The 19,093-nt window shown below is 39.1% G+C and overlaps 1 protein-coding gene across 1 annotated transcript in view; it reads left to right on the top strand.

Moving 5' to 3' along the window:
* Positions 1-19,093, top strand: part of USH2A (usherin) — a 411,816-nt gene that overhangs the window by 169,753 nt on the left and 222,970 nt on the right. Inside the window, exons 26-29 of the mRNA XM_064164511.1 lie at positions 2,390-2,663; positions 5,978-6,181; positions 6,292-6,372; positions 9,161-9,346. Coding sequence (XP_064020581.1) covers positions 2,390-2,663; positions 5,978-6,181; positions 6,292-6,372; positions 9,161-9,346 — 745 coding nt within the window. The remainder of the gene's footprint in view (positions 1-2,389; positions 2,664-5,977; positions 6,182-6,291; positions 6,373-9,160; positions 9,347-19,093) is intronic.

Raw genomic sequence — 19,093 nt, 5'->3', positions numbered from 1 at the left:
AAAGCTGTTACGATGAAATTAAAGCTGCTGTATGTAGATGTCTATTCTTTCATGTCTTCCAGGCTCTGAGAATTAACTTGAGCTAGAGATGTCAAGCTGATAATCTTTGGATCTAGGCACAATAGTGATGAGTAAACAGTGACCAGACAAACTAGAATGAATCGCTAGCTCTCACTCTGGGATGTTTTCTCATGAGCTTGTGATACAGAGAATGTACTGTGACTGCTGATAGTTTGCATTACTGGTTTTGGTGATGACCACAACAGCAATCAAAGCCTAAGCACTTAGGTGTGGCAGCAGCACCAGCTTATATGACATTGTAGCTGGCAAAGCAGATGTTAAATTCAAGAGCTGATTTGCTTCTGCAAAGAATTTCAACAAAAATGTTTTTGAATGACCTGCACTTAATTAGCTGAATGAAGTACTAGTGTCCCAGATGAAACTGTTGCCTGTTATGGAGTTAACGTGGGATGTGAAATAAATGTTTTGGGGATTCAAAGTCAATTTTTTTTCGTTAGCAAAGAAGTGACTGTTACACATGTGGGATTTGTCTAGGTGATATTCCTATTGATCACAAGTGATTTCTCTCTGGTGTGAAGAGGGTATTCCTATTCCATTTCCATTAAAGAATGACCAGTTCTCAGGAGGGTTCTGAATAAGTATGTGTTTAGGCCTCTGCTGTCCAGCTCAACCATCTAAGCGGGGCCGGTACCACTACGGAGCATCTTTAACCTTGAACTGGAAAGGATTGGTTCAACATCAGTACCATGTATTTTTTTCTTTCAATCTGACTGTCATTGACATTTTTTTTTCAAGTCTCTCACTTGTGTCTTCTGATACTTCTGACTCTCAGGATGACTTCCCAGTTCAAAGGCGACAAAGCCATAGTGAGTCTTGTTGAGACCATTTTGAATGGCAGGTTTAACTAAGTGTCATTCAGACTCCAATGTGTTTTGTTTCATAAAGCTATGACTCCTTTCATCTTCAAAATCATGTTTATAAACAGATTGAATGAGGTAGGGACAGGTCTCTGCAGAGAAGGAAAATACAAAAGTGCTAAATAATTTAGATTGAAGGGACATGTTGAAGCAATTTATTCCAAATCTGTACTAAAAGCAGGGCCAGTTTAGTTAGATAAGGTTGCTTCAGGCATTTTAAGTGCTGTTCATTTCTCTGCAGATGGATAATCCACAGCTTCTCAAATTCTACAGCATCTTCCAATCTTTGATCCATCCTTATTATGCACAATTCTAAAAAAAAAATTATCTTACTGTGGTGTTTCTTGTTGCAATTCTTCTTTTACGTTTCATCCTTTCACTGTGCACCTCTGAGAAAAGTCTGTGTCTGTCTTCCCTATATCCTCCCATGAGGTAGTTGAAGAATTAAATTACCTTCCTGCTTACTCCTTAGATTGAATAAACTCCCTTCTCAGTTTCAGCTCATATGTTAGGTATTTCAAGCCCTGACCAACTTGGCACGGGATTCACTCCAGTGTGCCTGTATCTTTAACGTACTGGAGTGTCCACAACTGGATGTGGTAGCCCAGATACAGTCTTACATGTGATGAATAGAGGGGAAGAATCATCTCCTTGGATCCACTGCCTACCTTCTTCCTAATGCAGCTCAGTGTTCAATTTGCAATCCATTTCTGAACCTCTCTTTTCTATTTCAAGACCGCTTTCTATGTCTACAGTAGCAGTGGCAGACCCTTTAGTTCATCACCTAACTATTTAGTGCTTTATACCTGCCAGTTTATGGTCTCAGCCCACTTGCTTTCCATTCAGTTAGGATAAAGAGTCTTGCAGTAAAGCACTTGGAATCTTCTGCAGTGAAAATTGAAGTAAAATGTATTTGTATTGGAGAATTGGCACATGAATCTCAAAAAGTACATATGAAAAACAATTTTCTTTCCTGGCAGGATTTAGAGGAATAAAGATCAAGTACAGAATCAATGTATGCTGGAAAAGTTTGAAATTGAGTTCACCAGCCAATTAAAAAAACCTTAATCAGGCCTGACATTTCATTTGCTTGTTATCTTGTTACATTCTCCTAAAAAAATGAATTGATGGATAAACCCCTGTTTTCTCATTCTCAAAAATTAAGAGGAAAAAAAAAGGAAAAAGTAAACCAGTTCTGGTTTATTGTGTTTTCATTTTATTTCATTACATTAGTACCTAAGTTGTCAAAAAATGAGATTATGTTTTTCTGCATTTTGAATTAACTGATGCACTGTATTTGGCATGCTTTGTGTAAACAATTTTGTTTTAGTTTCTGATCTACTTAAGATAAAACATCATATTCATTGATCTTGTTCTTGAACTCCTTGTCTGTTTTTGCTTTGTGTGTGACTTGCCTTTCAAACTCTCTTTTTATCTTTTAAAATATATAGATTGTCCTGAAAAGTGGAACATTGAACATCTTTTTAAAAACTGGCAATGTCTTTACACACGTGGATCTCTGGTTAGGGCTGTCTTACTGTGATGGAAAGTGGAACAAAGTCACTGTGAACAAGGAGGGCTCCACGGTTTCAGCCAGTATGAATGAACTGAGAGAGCAGACACTTGAACCCCGTATTCAGCAGCTGAAAATAAACTCACCTGTCTACATAGGAGGAATGCCATCTGAGATTCAGAGGTTTTATAAAGAACTGGGGCTAGAACAAGGTAAGATAACACAAGGTAAGATAGCACAAAGAAGGACACATCTGTTTATGTAAAGCTCACGTCATTCATAAAGTGGAAGTTCTGTCGCTCATAGTGTAAACTGATGAATATGTGACAGGAGGTCTGCCTCCCAGTCATCCCTACCCATCTAGCTTTACTTTGTCCTGATCCTTTTGTAATACTGCAAAAATTCTTCCAACCTGGTGATATCTGAAGCCATCTAACTCACAGCAGGCAAACTGGAGACTAGCACATGGTAACCCATGATGCCCAACCACAAGATCTCAAAACTTCATCAGAGAAAGCCAGTTCAGATAAATTTGTCTCACTTGATCGGTTTGTTTCACATGGATCTGGAATACAGAACCAGTGGTAGATGTTAACCATAATCATAAGTCACTGTAGAGAGACTGGATGCTGCCACATGGAAGAATTCTTGAAAGCTTATTAGTCCTTTTTAGGTGATACTTAAGATTCTGTTCTAAAAAATTGATTATAAAGCCCTGAATTTGGATTTTGGCTATGTTACCATAATATTTTCCATGTTACCAGGAGGAGCAGAGACAGTTATGTTTTTGCTCATCACTGTAATCACTTTGATCTGGAACAGCTCAAATGTGTAGGGAAAAGAGAAAAGCATTCATTACAGCTTCATACTAACAGCTTCCACAAAAGGATGTACTGCATGAAATGCAGTCAAAAATATGCCAATCAAACATGCTCTATCTACAGTTTCTGTCTGGTATTTTACCTAGTTTTATTTTTACCTAGTTTTATTTTTACCTAGTTTTATTTTTACCTAGTTTTATTTTTACCTAGTTTTATTTTTACCTAGTTTTATTTTTACCTAGTTTTATTTTTACCTTGTTTTATTTTTACCTTGTTTTATTTTTACCTTGTTTTAATCTTATTTTTTATTTTATCTTAATTTTTAAATTTTAATTTATCTTACTTTTATTGTATTTTATTTTATTCCTTATGAAGCTATTCATTAACTGATGTATTTTTCAGATACTGTGGGCAAATAAAGTAACAGTCTGTAAATGATTAGTGGCCAGTCTAGTAAGTGGCTTTGAATGCATGAGCTCACACTCAACATATGCATTCAAGTAAGCTCTACAGAGCTCCATGGAGCCTTGTGATTTCGGAGCTATAGCATAGTTTGGAGTCAAATCCATACACTGGTGTTCCCAGATAGCTAGAAAATATGAAGTATTCTTCCAGCTATGTGTATCACATATATTATAATCTTCCTTCAGGATCTGTGTGCGTATTTATGGCCCAAAAGAGCTAGCCAGTCATAGCCTGTCTGTGTTGCCTCGTAGCAGATGGTTTAGCCTCGTGAGTGGCTAAACAATTCCTGCAGCAAAGAGATCTGTGAACAAACAATCTGGGGCAAAATAACGTCTAAAGTGAATGTCTGAAGTGCATATTGAGGCACATCAATAAACATTACTTTTTTTTCAACAAGTCACTTTGGTACACTAAAAAACAAGGCGGTTGCTGTGAATTTATACTCAGGGTGTCTGAATATAAGAACATTCTTGTATGCTTCTAAATGTAGATTCAGATGAGTGAGATTGGGTATTACAGCTTTGAAATAAACATGGCTTTTTTTAGGACTATAATGCTGAAATGATATTAGAATAAAATATGGAGACCTTCCTAGTTTAGTAAAGTCTTACAAAAGATTTTCTCAATGAATGGCTACTTGTTCACTAATTTTGAATAAAGGAATATGATTATGCTTATGGTAAGTAAAGCATAAATATAATTCTTGTCCCACCCCATATCAGTTAAAACTTTATTTCTAAGAGATTTCAGAATCTGTGAGCCTCTGCATGACCTGTTGCATGCCCTTCAGAGAGGTCAAGGTGGAGGGGAGTTGGCAGGAACATTTTTGACTGTTTGTGCTGTCATTACTCATTCTGCAGCTACCTGAAAGTAAGCATGATTATCTGGCTGCTGTCAGAAATCTTCAAACAATGGTAAATGCAGCTAAGGAGGTACTAAAAATGTTATAATAGATTATACAATATGCATCTCATTGCAAATTAAACAGCTGTTAATTTTGTGTAACCATTAAGATGGTTGCACAAACTAAGACTAATTCTTTCCTCTAACATAGACTAAGAAAGACACAGACTAAGACTAAGAGAGCAGCTTGCCATGGAGTAGGAGTTGAACTTAAATTAGGATGTATTCATTTTAAAGAGCAGTTTGTCTAAATTCCTGCTGTTGTGGAGAGAGAGAGTGTTTTAGAGGATAAATCAAAATAGGTGCCCACCTTCAGTGCCTCTTTATTTTTGCATGATATGTACATATTAGACTCTGGAATGGGATGGTTAGTACAAAGACTTGCCATTTTGTAGTAATAAAGGCAGTAGAAACCCATAAGATATAAATACAGTATTTTCACAGAATTGAGGAAAAAGACACTGATCTGCAAGACCCTGATTTTTAATCCATGAGGTTAATTATGTACGCAAAAGTCCAGTTTGAGTTTACATTTTACATTTATGTTACATTTAACATTAAACACTGATCAATGTACTAATCTAGATAACTATTTTATATTCCTATATTCATTTCTTTATATATTTCTGATACTTAATTTGCAGAAATTTGAATGACTGCATTCTGAAATTTTGTAGTGGTGTTTTTAGTGCAAATTCATTTAACATATTTTTAATGCTAATGTTTAACATATGATTAATGTTTTAATGTTAATAGGAATGATACATACAGATGTGTATGCATATGTATAAATATAAAATGAGATGACTTTTTTTTTTTTCTTGCAAATGAAGAGTTTGGGGTAATGCCTCTAGATTTTGTCTGCAAACAGCATACCAGTTATATATACCCCCCCACTAGGATAAACAGATAAACCTGTGTGATCTCTTGAAGTTAATTATGTATTTAATCTATATATTCTTCTTAGTTTGAAGAAGAGTGTATATTAACAAAGTATTAGCAAGCAGCAGAAAGCTGATTTTCAAATCCAGAATCACTTTTATGGTAATAGTTTTGAAGAGGGAAGTGACAGAACAGAAAACAGAAAGCTGTTTCCTTGTGGAATGGAATCGATAACAATGAAAGTGCAGTTCAGTAAGGCAAGAACTCAACAGCAGAATAGCAGGAATTTTTACTGGCTTAGTATCTTGGAAGGGGAGACTAACTGTCATGTTGGAAGATAACATATTCACATTATGGTCTTTAATGCTGAAAATATAGAATTGAAAGGAACAAAAGTGATTCTTAATTAATGACTGAAGCTCTTTATGTGATACTAATCCCTTACTGTTTGCTAGGTTTCGGTGGTTGCATGAAGGATGTTAAATTTACACGAGGTGCTGTCGTTAACTTGGCATCTGTGTCCAGCAGTGCTGTCAGAGTCAATCTGGACGGATGCCTATCAACTGACAGTGCTGTTAACTGCAGGGGAAATGACTCCATCCTAGTATACCGAGGAAAAGAGCAGAGTGTTCATGAGAGTGGTTTACAACCCTTTGCAGGTAACATGTTATTTCCTTAAATGAAAGTTTTATTTCATTTTGTATTAATGTGTTGCTGTGTTCAGTGTTTTGCTTTTTCCCCCCTCTATACTTACCTGTGTTCTTTGAAGAATACCTTTATAGGGTGGTTGCCTTGAATGAAGGAGGATCAGTGTCTAGTGAGTGGACCCGTGTTCGTACAAGAGAACCAGGTAAATATCATTTTAAAGCTTACTTTTTCCCATTTTAACTTGGTTTTCTAATGTCAGATTGGAAAATTCCATCCCAGCAATTTTGAATAGTGTGAGTTGCATAGTGTTTCTGAAGGAGCAAACTGCTTAGAGCTTTGTGTAGATGTCAAATCACTTTTTTTTTCAGCTACAAAGCGTTCAGGCAAGGGTTTTCTATGCATAACTCCAAATTTTTTTGCAAATACACATTAGAGCATGTAATTACATAAGAGCAAAGAATGTGAAACTATTGAACTGCTTTAACTGAGTAAAAACAGCCATTCATCTAGCTATGCTGAAATGTACACATCTAAACTGTGATGGTCTGGGAATTACCTGCCCCCCCACTCCTAAGAAATCCCCCAGAGTAGACTCAGCCGGCTGGAAATTAAGGAATGAAGCTTTATATTTACAGCTTTGCACAAGATACAAGCAGATATTTACAATATTTACAGCTATGTACAGAAATACGCAAGTTAAAGGTAATACAGAAACACAACAGCCCTCCCAGAAACCAGAGTCCCCAGGAGGGGCTCCCAGTCACTCTTCCACCTTCTTTCCACCCCTCTACCTTATCCCAAAGTTTGCCTTACATGCAAGGTGAGGTTGAAGGATTAGCAAGGGGAGTTAGAAAGCAGAAGGATTAATTACACAGAAGCAGCCCAGGGCACCCACTAGAACAGAGACACACACACACTGACACTGTCTCCTCTGTGTTTTGAATTCTTGGTTTTACACATCTCAGCAGGCTTATGAGTGAAGCAGATATCACCATTGTTTCCTTTTTACAGATAGCATCCAGTTTTTCTCATCAAAATATTTCAATTCACCTCAAACTAGCACATAAACTCACACTGAATGAGTCTGCTGAAGTAAGTTTGTATTTTTCAAAGTATAACTTAGTAATAAAATAAAACAATGCAGCAAAAGGAGATATGGGGATAGCAAGCCAGCAGTGGAAGATATGAGGCCATGTAGTTGCCAGGGAGAAGAGAGTCTTGTGAAAGTTTACATGGGTATGCTGCTCAGTGCTACTGAAGGAGGATTCTTTTAGCAAGTAGTCCGTAGACTGTATATGAAAATGTGACTATATTTATTAGGGAAGCAGCATGTGGAGAAGGTTTGAAAGTAGGAACAGAACACCTGCTGAGCCTTAAAGATCAAAATTTTCATATATTTTATGAAGAAAATAAAAAGGACCATTCCTTTTCTGCTCAGTGCTTTTGCAAACCTCATTGACCCAACAAGTTTTTGAAGATTTACGGTTCTGCATGTTTTATTTAACCAGCATTCCTGTTCTGCAAGTTGCAACCTAATTGCATTGCATTCTGTCAAGAAGAAAGCCATCCAAAAATTGCTTTGAAGCAAGGTACTCAATGCATGATCACGATTATTGGATTTGCAAATGTATTCTTATACAACTTACTGTCATTATTTCATCTACCACCCAGAAGAGAGATAATGTATGCATATTTTCATATCAAATATCTGACAACTGTAAGGTTTGCTATGAATTTATGTTTGCAAGCTGACCACAGCACTGAGCAGTCCCTGTTCCCTGGGGTTGAAGGATAATTGCACTATTTAATTATTTTTGAGTTGGTTTTGTTATGTCCCTTATGAGAAGACCATCTGCTATACAGTACCTTACCTCGCCCTGTGATACACTTCAGAACTAATAAAATCAATATATTACTGTAGTAACTGAAGATATTTTCCTTAGAGTATCACATTTTTACTTTACACACAAATCACAACTTCCAGCTCTTTTTATACTTTCTTCTGATCCTCATCTTATAAACAAGGTTGTGTTCATATTTAATGGAACCAAGCAATAAAATCCCCAAAAAATCCCCAAGAGGTTATTTGGTGGTGACCATCAGCAGGGCTAGGGAGTCCACATGCATTTACAGCAAACTCATCATCCATCATTCTGCCACAGTGTTCCTTGGGCCTTTCCTCTGCATCCTTTGTGCAGTCATCTGTGATGAAGTTGTTACTGACCAGACCTTTACTTGGTATAGCAATAGCTAATAAACAGCTAAAGATTATGGGAAATGGGATGATTCTTAATTATTTTTTTTAATTAGCAACTGTATGCATGTATGAGCTTAGCTCTGTGGTTCTTTTAAACATTTTCAATTTCCATTTTCCCCCCTTTTTTTGCTTTTTAAAACATGGAATGATCAGGAGCAAATAATTTTGCAAAAGCACCTTACGAATCTCTGCTTTGCCCTGAGGCAGTTGTTTGGCACTGTGGAAATATGAAAACAAGTGGAAAAGCTTAATGCTTTTAAAGAACTTTCATAAATGTGAATGTACACTTATAAAAGGGTTTCACAGTTGTGATCTTCTGCATCTTAGATACCCAACAGATAAACGTCAGTCTCTTCTGCATTGCAATACTGTTTTGCTTCATTTGGTTGTATGATCATAGTGCCTGATTTTTTTTAGCTAAATACAATGCACCTCCTCTCTTTGTGAGTTAAGCTTAAATATGTTTGATACATTAAATGTTTTTTGAAAATTGCAACAAGACAAGAAGGAATGTTATGTAGATGGAGTTTTGATGGGTTTGAAATATAGCTTAAACTGAATAGCTCAAGATGTGCAGTCATATTAAATCAATGATGAAAAGTTACAACTCTAATAAATTGTATTTATGCTAATGGTCGAGTCTGATTTACTGCAGCCATTAAAAGTGAAGAATAGGGGCAATAGTCTCCTTAGAACTGCCATTTTCTCTATTTTCTCTTTTATCCTTCTACAGTTCCACAAAATGTGCCAACTCCCTCAAGAGTTCACAGTATAAATGGTTACAGCATTGAGGTCACCTGGGACAAACCTGCCGGGGTCATAGGTGTAATTGAGAAGTACATTTTGAAAGCATATGAAGAGGATAGTTCCAGTGTACCCATCACTACTGCTGAGCTTGCTGACACTAGTATGCTCACAGGTAAGTGTTGCTAAGTGCCATGTTTTTATGCACATCTAATAATATGCTTATACCTCCTTTTGTGGAACTATGAAGTAATGCTTGTCTGTTTTTGCATATACACAGCACGAATAAGGTTTGGTAGGCACTTTTATCAAGGTGGGCTTAGATGAATTGTCCATTGGACACAACAGCCAATCAAAATGGCGGTTAGCCAAACCTGACTGTATTAGGTAAAGCCATAGGCTTGCTTTACCCAAATTTGGGAAAAGCATAGGCCTTGCACCAAGGCAGGCACAAGCTAAGTGTGTGTATTTTGTTTACCACTGGACCAAAACAAGTGTGGGCAGGCCAGAGTCTATAGACTTAGTCGCTCCACGTTCTTTTGTCTTCTTTTCCCATGGTTGCTTCTCTCACGGAGAGTAGAAAAACATGCCTGGGCAAGCCAGGATATCTATTAAGCTTATTTTGGGCCAGCAGCCCTACCATGACATAGACTAGAAATTCTTTTGAACAATTACCATGATCTGTTTGTGCAATAGGGTTCTAAGTGGAGCACAGTAGCAAAAATTCCTAGAATCATAGAATCAACCAGGTTGGATGAGACTTCCAAGATTATCAAGTCCAACCTAGCACCCAGCCTTATCCAATCAACTAGACCGTGGCACTAAGTGCCCCATCCAGTCTTTTCTTGAACACCTCCAGGGATGGTGATGCCCATTCCAATGCCAATCCCTCTCTTTGTGAAGAACTTCCTCCTAACATGCAGCCTATACCTCTCCTGGCACAACTTGATACTGTTGCTGGTTGCCTGGAAGAAGAAGCCAACTCCTACCTGGCTACAGCCTCCCTTCAGGTAGTTGTAGACAGCAATGAGATCACCCCTGAGCCTCTTCTTCTCCAGGCTAAACACCCCCAGATCCCTGAGCCTCTCCTCACAGGGCTGTGTTCCAGGCCTCTCACCAGCTTCATCACCCTTCTCTGGACATGTTCCAGTACCTCAACATCTCTCTCTAATTTATTCATAGAATTCCCCATTTCCCAGAAGTTTGTCCTGCATGTGTCAAGTTCAGAAGAACCTATTGTCAAAAAGAAAAGCTGACCTAAATATTAAAGATGAATTTGGTTTTTAAAAATATGTAATCCCACAGTCTAAAAATCCTATTTCTTACTCCTCAGAGACAAAAATCCATCAAACTTTGACCCCTGTAATCTTCAAAATGTCGAACTATTTTTTCACTCTCATCCAAGGAAGGAATATTCACCAGATTAAAATCCTTAAAATGAGGTTCTGACTGTCTGAAACAGGAATTTATTTGATGAGGTAGTATATTTCAACATGGTATTCAGGATCTGTGTTCTGGGATGGAGCGTAAAGTTTAAGTGCGAGTTTCTGAGGTTCAAGGAATACTGTGCTAGCCTGTCTTCCCTTCAAAGAAACGTGTAATAACATCAATACACTTTGGATACAGCCAGGCCCACTCAACAGAGTAATAGAGGGAGTACTGGGTCATTACACTGAAGTCTTTTCTCTAAAGGCTGGGTTGCTTTACTCTGCATTCCAGGGCATTCCACATGCTGACATGAACATTTGGAATACAAATTAGAAGTGGTATTTAAACAAAAGAAGGTTTAGCACACACTGTTCCAGTGCAATCTCTGAGCAACTTTTGCTTCTACTTCAGAATCAAAAATGCCACAGAATCATGGGGTCTTTAGGGTCCAGATGTCCCATGAAACATGTCCAGCTGAGTTTTGAATATCTCCACAGATAAAGATATTTCTCTATGGGGAAGCCTTTTCCAGTGTTTGAACCACTCTCATGGTGAAAGAGTGTTGTGTTCAGGTGGAATTTGGTGTATTTCAGTTTCTGGCTGTTGACTCTTACTCTTTCACTGGGCACTACTGAGGACAGTCTGATTGCTGCTTCTTCTCTTTCGTCAGGTATTTATACACATTGATAGATGACCCAGAGCCTTCTCTTGTGAGCTGGTCAGTCCCATATGTCTCAGCCTCTCCTCATAAAAGACATACTTTAGAGTTTTTAACACCTTACTTGTCCTTTGTATTATATCTACAGAGTTGCTGAGGGTGCACTTTCCACATCATCAAGGTCATTAATGAAGATGTTTAACAGTATTGGTCCCAGTATCAGCCCCTGGGGTACACCACAGCTGTCTTGCCTCTAACCAGATTCTGTGCCACTGATTATAATCCTCTGATGATTCTCCTGTTAAAGTCGTATGAGAAAATAATTTCATAATTCACATCGCTCTCATTGTAGAATTCAGGAGATCAACAAACCCCTGCATTTTACCAGCTCCCAGTTACAGGTAGCAGAGAGCACTAGTGAAAACTGCAAATAATCTTTAAATAAAACGCACTGTAAAAGAATTCACAATCATTTATAGAATCAGAGAATCATAGAATGGTTTAAGTTGGAAGGGACCTCAAAGAGCATCCAGTTCCAACATCTTGCTATAGGCAGGGACACCTGCCACTAGAACAGGTCACTCAAGGCCTCGTCCAACCTGGCCTGGAACACCTCCACGGAGGGAGAATCCACAACCTCCCTGGGCAACCTGTGCCAGTGTCTCACCACCCTCTTTCTTAAACATCTAGTTTGAATCTCCTCTCTTCCAGTTTAGACCCATTCCCCCTTGTCCTGTCATTACAAGACTTCCCCAGCCTTCCTGTAGGCCCCCTTCAGATACTGGAAGGCCACTATAAGGTCTCATCAAAGCCTTCTCCTTTCCAGAGAGCCCCAACTCTTGTAGTCTGTCCTCATAGCAGAGGTGCTGCAGCCCTCTCATCATCTTCATGGCCCTCCTCTGGACTGGCTCAAACAATTCCATGTCCTTCTTTTGTTGAGGGCTCCAGAACTGCCCACAGTACTCCAGATAGGGTCTGTTGAGAGCAGAGTAAAGGGATACAATCCCCTCCCTTGCCCTGCTGGCCACGCTTCTTTTTTGCTGTAGCCCAGCACACAGTTGCTGTCTGGGCTGTGTGTACACTACTGGCTCATGTTGAGCTTTTAGTATTCCTTTCACAGATTTCTCTCTCAATTTTGTGTGTTATTTGCAGTTCATGCTATCTGTGTTGTTGCCACAGTAGCCAACTGCTAAAGTTGTGGCTGCACACGTGATAACAAGAAAATTGTTGTTGACAGCTTCCCTTCTGAATGCCTGTGGTTGCCATTCCCTCCTTCCCTTGACATGTGTTTGTAATTACTTTTAACCTTTTAGTCTTTTATGCTTGGCAGATAAATATCTCAGAAAAAGTTATAATGTAATGATTTAATATGGTTAATCAAAGTGGCTCAGCTGTGCCTGAGCTTTGAGACTAGCTAGGGAGTCTCTCAGAAGAGGAGATGAGGTCTGCCAGTGACTGATAGGGCCGGGCTCACTGGTGGGGCTGCAGGGCTCAGAGAAATCACAGAATGGTTTTTGAGTTGAGAAGGACCTTTAAAAGCTCATCTAGTCTGATCCTTCTGCAGTAAGCAGGAAGATCTTTAACTGGATCAGGTTGCTCAGAGCCCCATCCAACCTGACCTGGAATATTTCCAGGCATGGGACATCTACCACCTCTCTGGGCAACCTGTTCCATGTTTGACCACACTCATTGTAAAACGTTTTGTCCTTACGTGTAGTCTATTGTCATGTTGCAACACAACTGTCCCAGTCTGCCTTACAGGACCCCTTTATGTTCTGAAAGGTGACAGTAAGGTCTCCTCACCTTATGCACATGGTAAAATCAACTTCCTAATGTTTGTGAGGATGAAAAGGGGTGTTAATATGGGCTTTTTTATAGACATTAAAAAAAAAGGCAAAAAAAGTAACAGTCTTTCAGTCTGCAAACACTGAGAATTAACTGTCTTGCAGAAAATCTGCTCTGTTGGACTAAGGTTTTCTGTAAATGCAAGCAGCCACTGAGCTGCCCTGTGCTGCATGGAATGTAACAGGTTTCCTTGAACCTTTATTACATCTTTAAGGCTAGTGGAACTGGTGTGTATTTGGCTATGATCTTTTTATCTTGGGGGAAAAAGGGGTGCAGGTCCAAGCCACAGAAAGGCACTAACTAAACCACTCCACCGCCTTCCTTTATTTTTTTTTTCTTCTTTTTTGGTCTTTTCTCTTTCAAGCCAGAGAGTTGGAACAGATACCCTCTTGTTCAATAATTCTTCAAAATTTTATGACTCATACTGTACTTATGGTAGAAGATGCTTTAAAAATGCAGATGTATGTGACAGATTGATGTGCACAGGCTTTCAGTCCAGAAATGCATATGTAGAAGATGCATGTACTTAAACAGTTTTTTCTACAATCTGTCAGAAACACGAAGTCAGTTGAGGACTTCCTTTTCTGGTCAGTGGACTGTGATTAAGTGTACTGTGGCAATGATGCATCTCGACACACAAGTGACTTTGGTAGGCAGATGCTGTATGACCTCAGGCATTCAAGTTGGCTAAATAATCTTTAGATTTGGGGAGCAGAGATTTGGGGTTTTTTTTCTTTATATTTTTAAAAGTTTAAAAAAGGAGGTTATTCTTTGCCTATACTCAGCACTGGTCAGGCCACATCTTGAGTACTGTCAAGTTCTGGGCTCTTCAATTCAAGAGTGATATTGAGGTACTGGAACGTGTCCAGAGAAGGATGACAAAGCTGGTGAGGGGCCTGGAACACAGCCCTGTGAGGAGAGGCTGAGGGAGCTGGGGGTGTGCAGCCTGCAGAAGAGGAGGCTCAGGGGTGACCTAATTGTTGTTTGCAATTACCTGAAGGGAGGTTTTAGCCAGCTGAGGGTTGGTCTCTTCTCCCAAGCAACCAGCAACCGAACAAGGGGACACAGTCTCAAGATGTGCCAGAGGAGGTATAAGTTGGATATTAGGAGGAAATTCTTGCCAGAGAGAGTGATTGACATTGGAATGAGCTGCCCAGGGAGGTGGAGGTGCCATCCCTGGAGGTATTCAAGAAAAGACTGGATGGGGCACTTAGTGCCATGGTCTAATTGACTGGTTAGGGCTGCATGATAGATTGAACTGGATGATCTTGGAGCTCTTTTCCAACGTGGTTGATTCTGTGGAAAAAAAAAAAGGGTAAGTCTATAAGGCCAAGTGTTGTTTCAATTTGTTATATGTGTATTTCAAAATAGTTCAAAAGTTGCGTGCTAGGAATGAAACAATGAAAAAAAACTGGCAAGGAAAAGTCCCTTTGGCAAAAAATACTGTCAGCTTGTGAAACAAATGGGATTTATGTGGGTAAGCTCTGCAGTTGACTTTCAGAATCTTAATATTCGGTATTGAAGATGATTTTTCAGGCTGCATATGAAGGTAGTGCTTGATTATAATTAAAATTAACTAGATTTATTTGTAAAAAAACCCCATAAACTGAACTGACCTTGCAGAGATTTTCTCTTGGATGAAGGAAATAACTTCAGTGTTTGTGCTAAACCTGTGAGATTAAATAGGTTTTTGCATGTGCGTGAATTGTCCATATATATCCAAGCAGATATGGGTGGGGTTTTTTTTAATGGGAGAGTGTTATGGAGGGGTAATTAATTATCATGAGATGATTGTTTATTAATTTTGATACTCGGAACTCTTGCCACCCCCGACCACCAATTCTAATAACAGTGAGTTCTTCGCTCAATCATGGAAACATTATACAGGTAATGGAACAGTGGAGAAGCTGCTTTCATAAAAGTCTTATAAGTGCATGAGGGGATTGCTAAAATACTGAAATTAGCTTGGAATCTGTTTCTCAGTGTTTGTGAGCGGATTGTTAGCCCTAATACCCTAGTGCTAAAGCAATTCTTTTGAGTGCTTTTGCACTCAAAATTTACCAGAATACTGTTGAATCTGGCTGATCTACCCAAATGTACAAGGTCTGTGTTGATAAAAAGCTCAACATGAGCCAGCAGTGTGCAAGTGCAGCCTAGACAGCCAACCGTGTGCTGGGCTGCAGCAAGAGCAGCGTGGCTAGACGGGCAAGGGAGGGGATTCTGCCCCTTTACTCTGCTCTCTTCAGACCCCATCTGGAGTACTGTGTGTAGTTCTGGAGCCCCCAACACAAGAAGGACTCGGAACTGTGGGAGCGAGTCCAGAGGAGGGCCATGAAGATTATCAGAGGGTTGTAGCAACCCTGCTATGAGGACAGGCTACAAGAGTTGAGGGTCTTCAGCCTGGAAAGGAGAAGGCTTTGAGGAGACTTTATAGTGGCCTTCCAGTATCTGAGAGGACCTCTACAGGAAGGCTGGGGAGGGACTGTAGACCAGGTCTTATAGTGACAGGATGAGGGTTAATGGGTTTAACCTGGCAGAGGGGAGATTCAAATTAGATGTTAGGAAGAAGTTCTTTGCAGTGAGGGTGGTGAGACACTGGCACAGGTTGCCCAGGGAGGTTGTGGCTGCTCCCTCCCTGGAGATGTTCAGGACCAGTTTGGATGAGGCCTTGAGTGACCTGTTCTAGTGGGAGGTGTCCCTGCCAATGGCAGGGGGTTGGAACTGGATGGTCTTTGAGGTCCCTTCCAACCTAAACCGTTCTGTGCTTCTATTTCCCTTGCAGATGTACTGAACAGATATTTAGTCTTTTCATATACTGTATGTGATAGAATGCTGAATGAAATGGATATAAAGATGCAACTAACTCAAGATGGTCCACGTATCCATTTTACCATAAATTCATTAACCCTTTTATGCTGTCCTTGTCAATGTTTTTGTCCCTCATCTGCAAGAATGAACTTAGTATTTTCTCTCAGACATCATTCTAAACCTCAGTGTTAAATACTGCAAATAATTAAAGATCAGTTAAATTAATGTATAGAAAATTAAATACTGGTTCTGCATATAAAGTGGTCTTAGTGTTCTAGGTCTGATTCCAGATCACTCTTTCAGACTGTTAACTTTACAGTCATATGTAACAAATGACATTATTCAGTTTCATGGGGTCATTGTGTCAAAATGTCTGTGTTAGAACTTGAATTTACTTCTAAAGGTTCTTTGTGTGGGCAAATAGGAGTGATGTGTTAGAATGATTTACTGTCTCTGATTTCCCATGTGAATTTTAAGGCTTGGAATGTAGTCTGTGATGTAAATTTTAAGTCAAGATGTATTCAGGTGCTCAGCAGTGGCAGGCTGAATGAGTGGGACTAATATGCCAGGTGTGGGAGGCTGACCCTCTTTTTGAGTAGTGATGGTGCCTCTAATTCTGTCTCCCAACCAAAGTGCAATTTACCTCCTTCCTGTTAATATTAAGAGAATATATGCAAGTGTAGTTCATAGATTCATAGAACAGTTTGGGATGGAAGGGACCTTGAAGGTCATCTAGTTCCAGCCCTCCTGCCATGGGCAGAGACACCCTTCACTAGACCAGATTGCTCAAGATGTTGTCCAACCTGGCTTTGAACACCTTGGAAAGCCTAATGGACTCTTAGCAGATCAGCAATTATTTGGGATATACAAGAGAAGCCAGTCTGAGAGTGTGGTAACTGAAGAGTTGTGGAAAGTTTTTAATGCTATTTTATTTTAATTGTGGAACTTATTTTGCTGTGCTGTAAATTAATTCACGTGTATCACTGATGATCTTTGCTATGGGACTGACGATTTTGTACTCTAAGATTAGTCAGACACCGAGTGTAAATTTCACTGGCTGACTACAAGTGCAGAGGAAATGAGTGGGTAATGAGAGCAGAGCAGCCAGTTCTTTAATTGAATTAAAAGCCGGGTGACACCAATGCAGACACCTGTCCAATTACAGGCAGGCCAAGGTGTTTACCATTGCTGTACAAGCGATTTGAAGATGACAGAAATCTTTCCGCCCACAGATTAACATAATGAAGGAGAACAGATTACAGTGGATGCTGGCCAAACAGATAGGTTGGCAGCAGAGAAAAAAATAGTTCGCTGAAGTATGTAAATAAAATCTGTGCACTTTCCATGGCCTACCTATGCAGCACGTCTGTTTCTTTGTTGAAAGAAAATTGTGTAAGAGCACACGTGAAGGAAAAACATCAATTAGGAAAGGAACAGATTAATCTTTTTTTCAGTTGCTGCCTTTGCTGAATGCATTTTTAATGTAAGCCTCCTGTTGCAGAAGTGTTTATTTGCTGTGTTTTGTTTTCAAATTCTCAGTCCCCTGCACAAACCTGCATATGCAATCTGCACACTGTTGCGCTTCAGGTGCTTTATGTAAAAGCTTTCTACTTTGTCAAAAGTAAACCAAGCAGGCCAGTCCAAACCTATAGCTACAGGCATCTTCCTGGATGCGTGCTACTGCAGCTTTCAGTGCCTGAAGCCATCAGTAACCCCACAGAACATTTTCCATCAGGAGATGCAAGGAGCATAAATTCACGGCTTCATAAGAAAAGAATGCTACAAGTATTAAATGCACAAATAAAACTAAATTGCTTCACAAAGCACAGCAGAGTGAATAGAGAGATGGCATATACCATGCTTCCCTTGACTGAGGACTTGCAAATGTCACAGAGGATTTGGTTTCTGCAAATGTTTGTTACATGTAATTCTTTTACTACTTTTATGCTTGCTCTTGTTTAATCATTTCTAATCTCTTTGTACTAAGTCTTATGCAAAAAAAAGGTGGGTTTTTTTTGTTGTTGTTTTTACTGATGAAACTTCGGTCCTGCAGAACTTACTGTAGATTCTGATATCCTGGTTTTACAGGTACAGTAGTGCTTTACAACATCATTATTTCCTATTTTCTGCTTTTTGAATACTCTTAAGACTACTTGCCTTTCATCAGAGGCAGGTTTAGAGGCACATTTGCTTGGATGGTGGCTGATACGGTTGGTGGCACATTTACTTTTGGTAGTGGCGGCAATACAGCTTTCCACTGGTAACTGGAGAATTGCAAAATAAAAAGTATAACCAGAGACAGCAGGTTCTGATTCACTGTTTTTAGTTTAACATTGCTCTGAAATAAATGCGACTACTCGTAGTGTAAGAGTAGAACTGGGCCCCAGAGAATTCAGATAGAAAGATGATTGCAATGCCAACCTTTGAAGTTTTTTGGATTGAGTACAAGAAAAGACACAAACATTACAAATGCAGTGAAATCTAATCTCATATTTTCCACACAACTGTTAGTAAACACAATTTAAACATTCACAGACTTGTATTGGTTCGCTCAGAAAATAGTATATTTGTACTGTAACTGTTAACTTCCAGCATCAAATTCTCCAGGGTTTATTTCTTTTTGTGAATATAAAGGGCTTAACTGAGGAAAAAATACATTTTTTTTATGAGACCCAAAGTTATGCTCCATTCCATGTAGTAACTCAGTGAAGAAAAATTATAAAGAGTAATTTCTGTTTAAATGTAATGCTGCGGAGGTTTGCAATCTTACTGGTCTATGGAATGTTTGGCCAAGAGTTATGGTTCTCTGAGATACTGTTGTTTTTCAGGCTGCTTTACAAATCCCAGAGCCAGACAGGTCCAAAATATCATTGTTTGCTATAATTATTTTTTTTAATGATAAAAGCTGTGAGTGTTAAGGTGAGAACAGGGTTTGAAGTAAAACTTGACGTGAATTGGCCTTCTTTCACTTGTTACTGCATTTTCATGTCTTAATACTTTATTATCAGACCTACTTTATGATGAGAACTGTTGATGTTTGTGAAAATGACTGTAAACCACATTTCCCTCATGTAGTCCTTTTGTATGTTGCAGTTCAAAATATTGTGTAACTTCCTTAAGTGGTGAACAGTGATTTGTGGCATTTGCTACTATAAGTTGCTGATCGATATGTTGGAATCTAGC

This window comes from Pogoniulus pusillus, chromosome 25 (genome assembly GCF_015220805.1).
Source record: "Pogoniulus pusillus isolate bPogPus1 chromosome 25, bPogPus1.pri, whole genome shotgun sequence".
Lineage (NCBI taxonomy): Eukaryota > Metazoa > Chordata > Aves > Piciformes > Lybiidae > Pogoniulus > Pogoniulus pusillus.
This window is presented reverse-complemented; position numbering and strand designations above follow the sequence as displayed.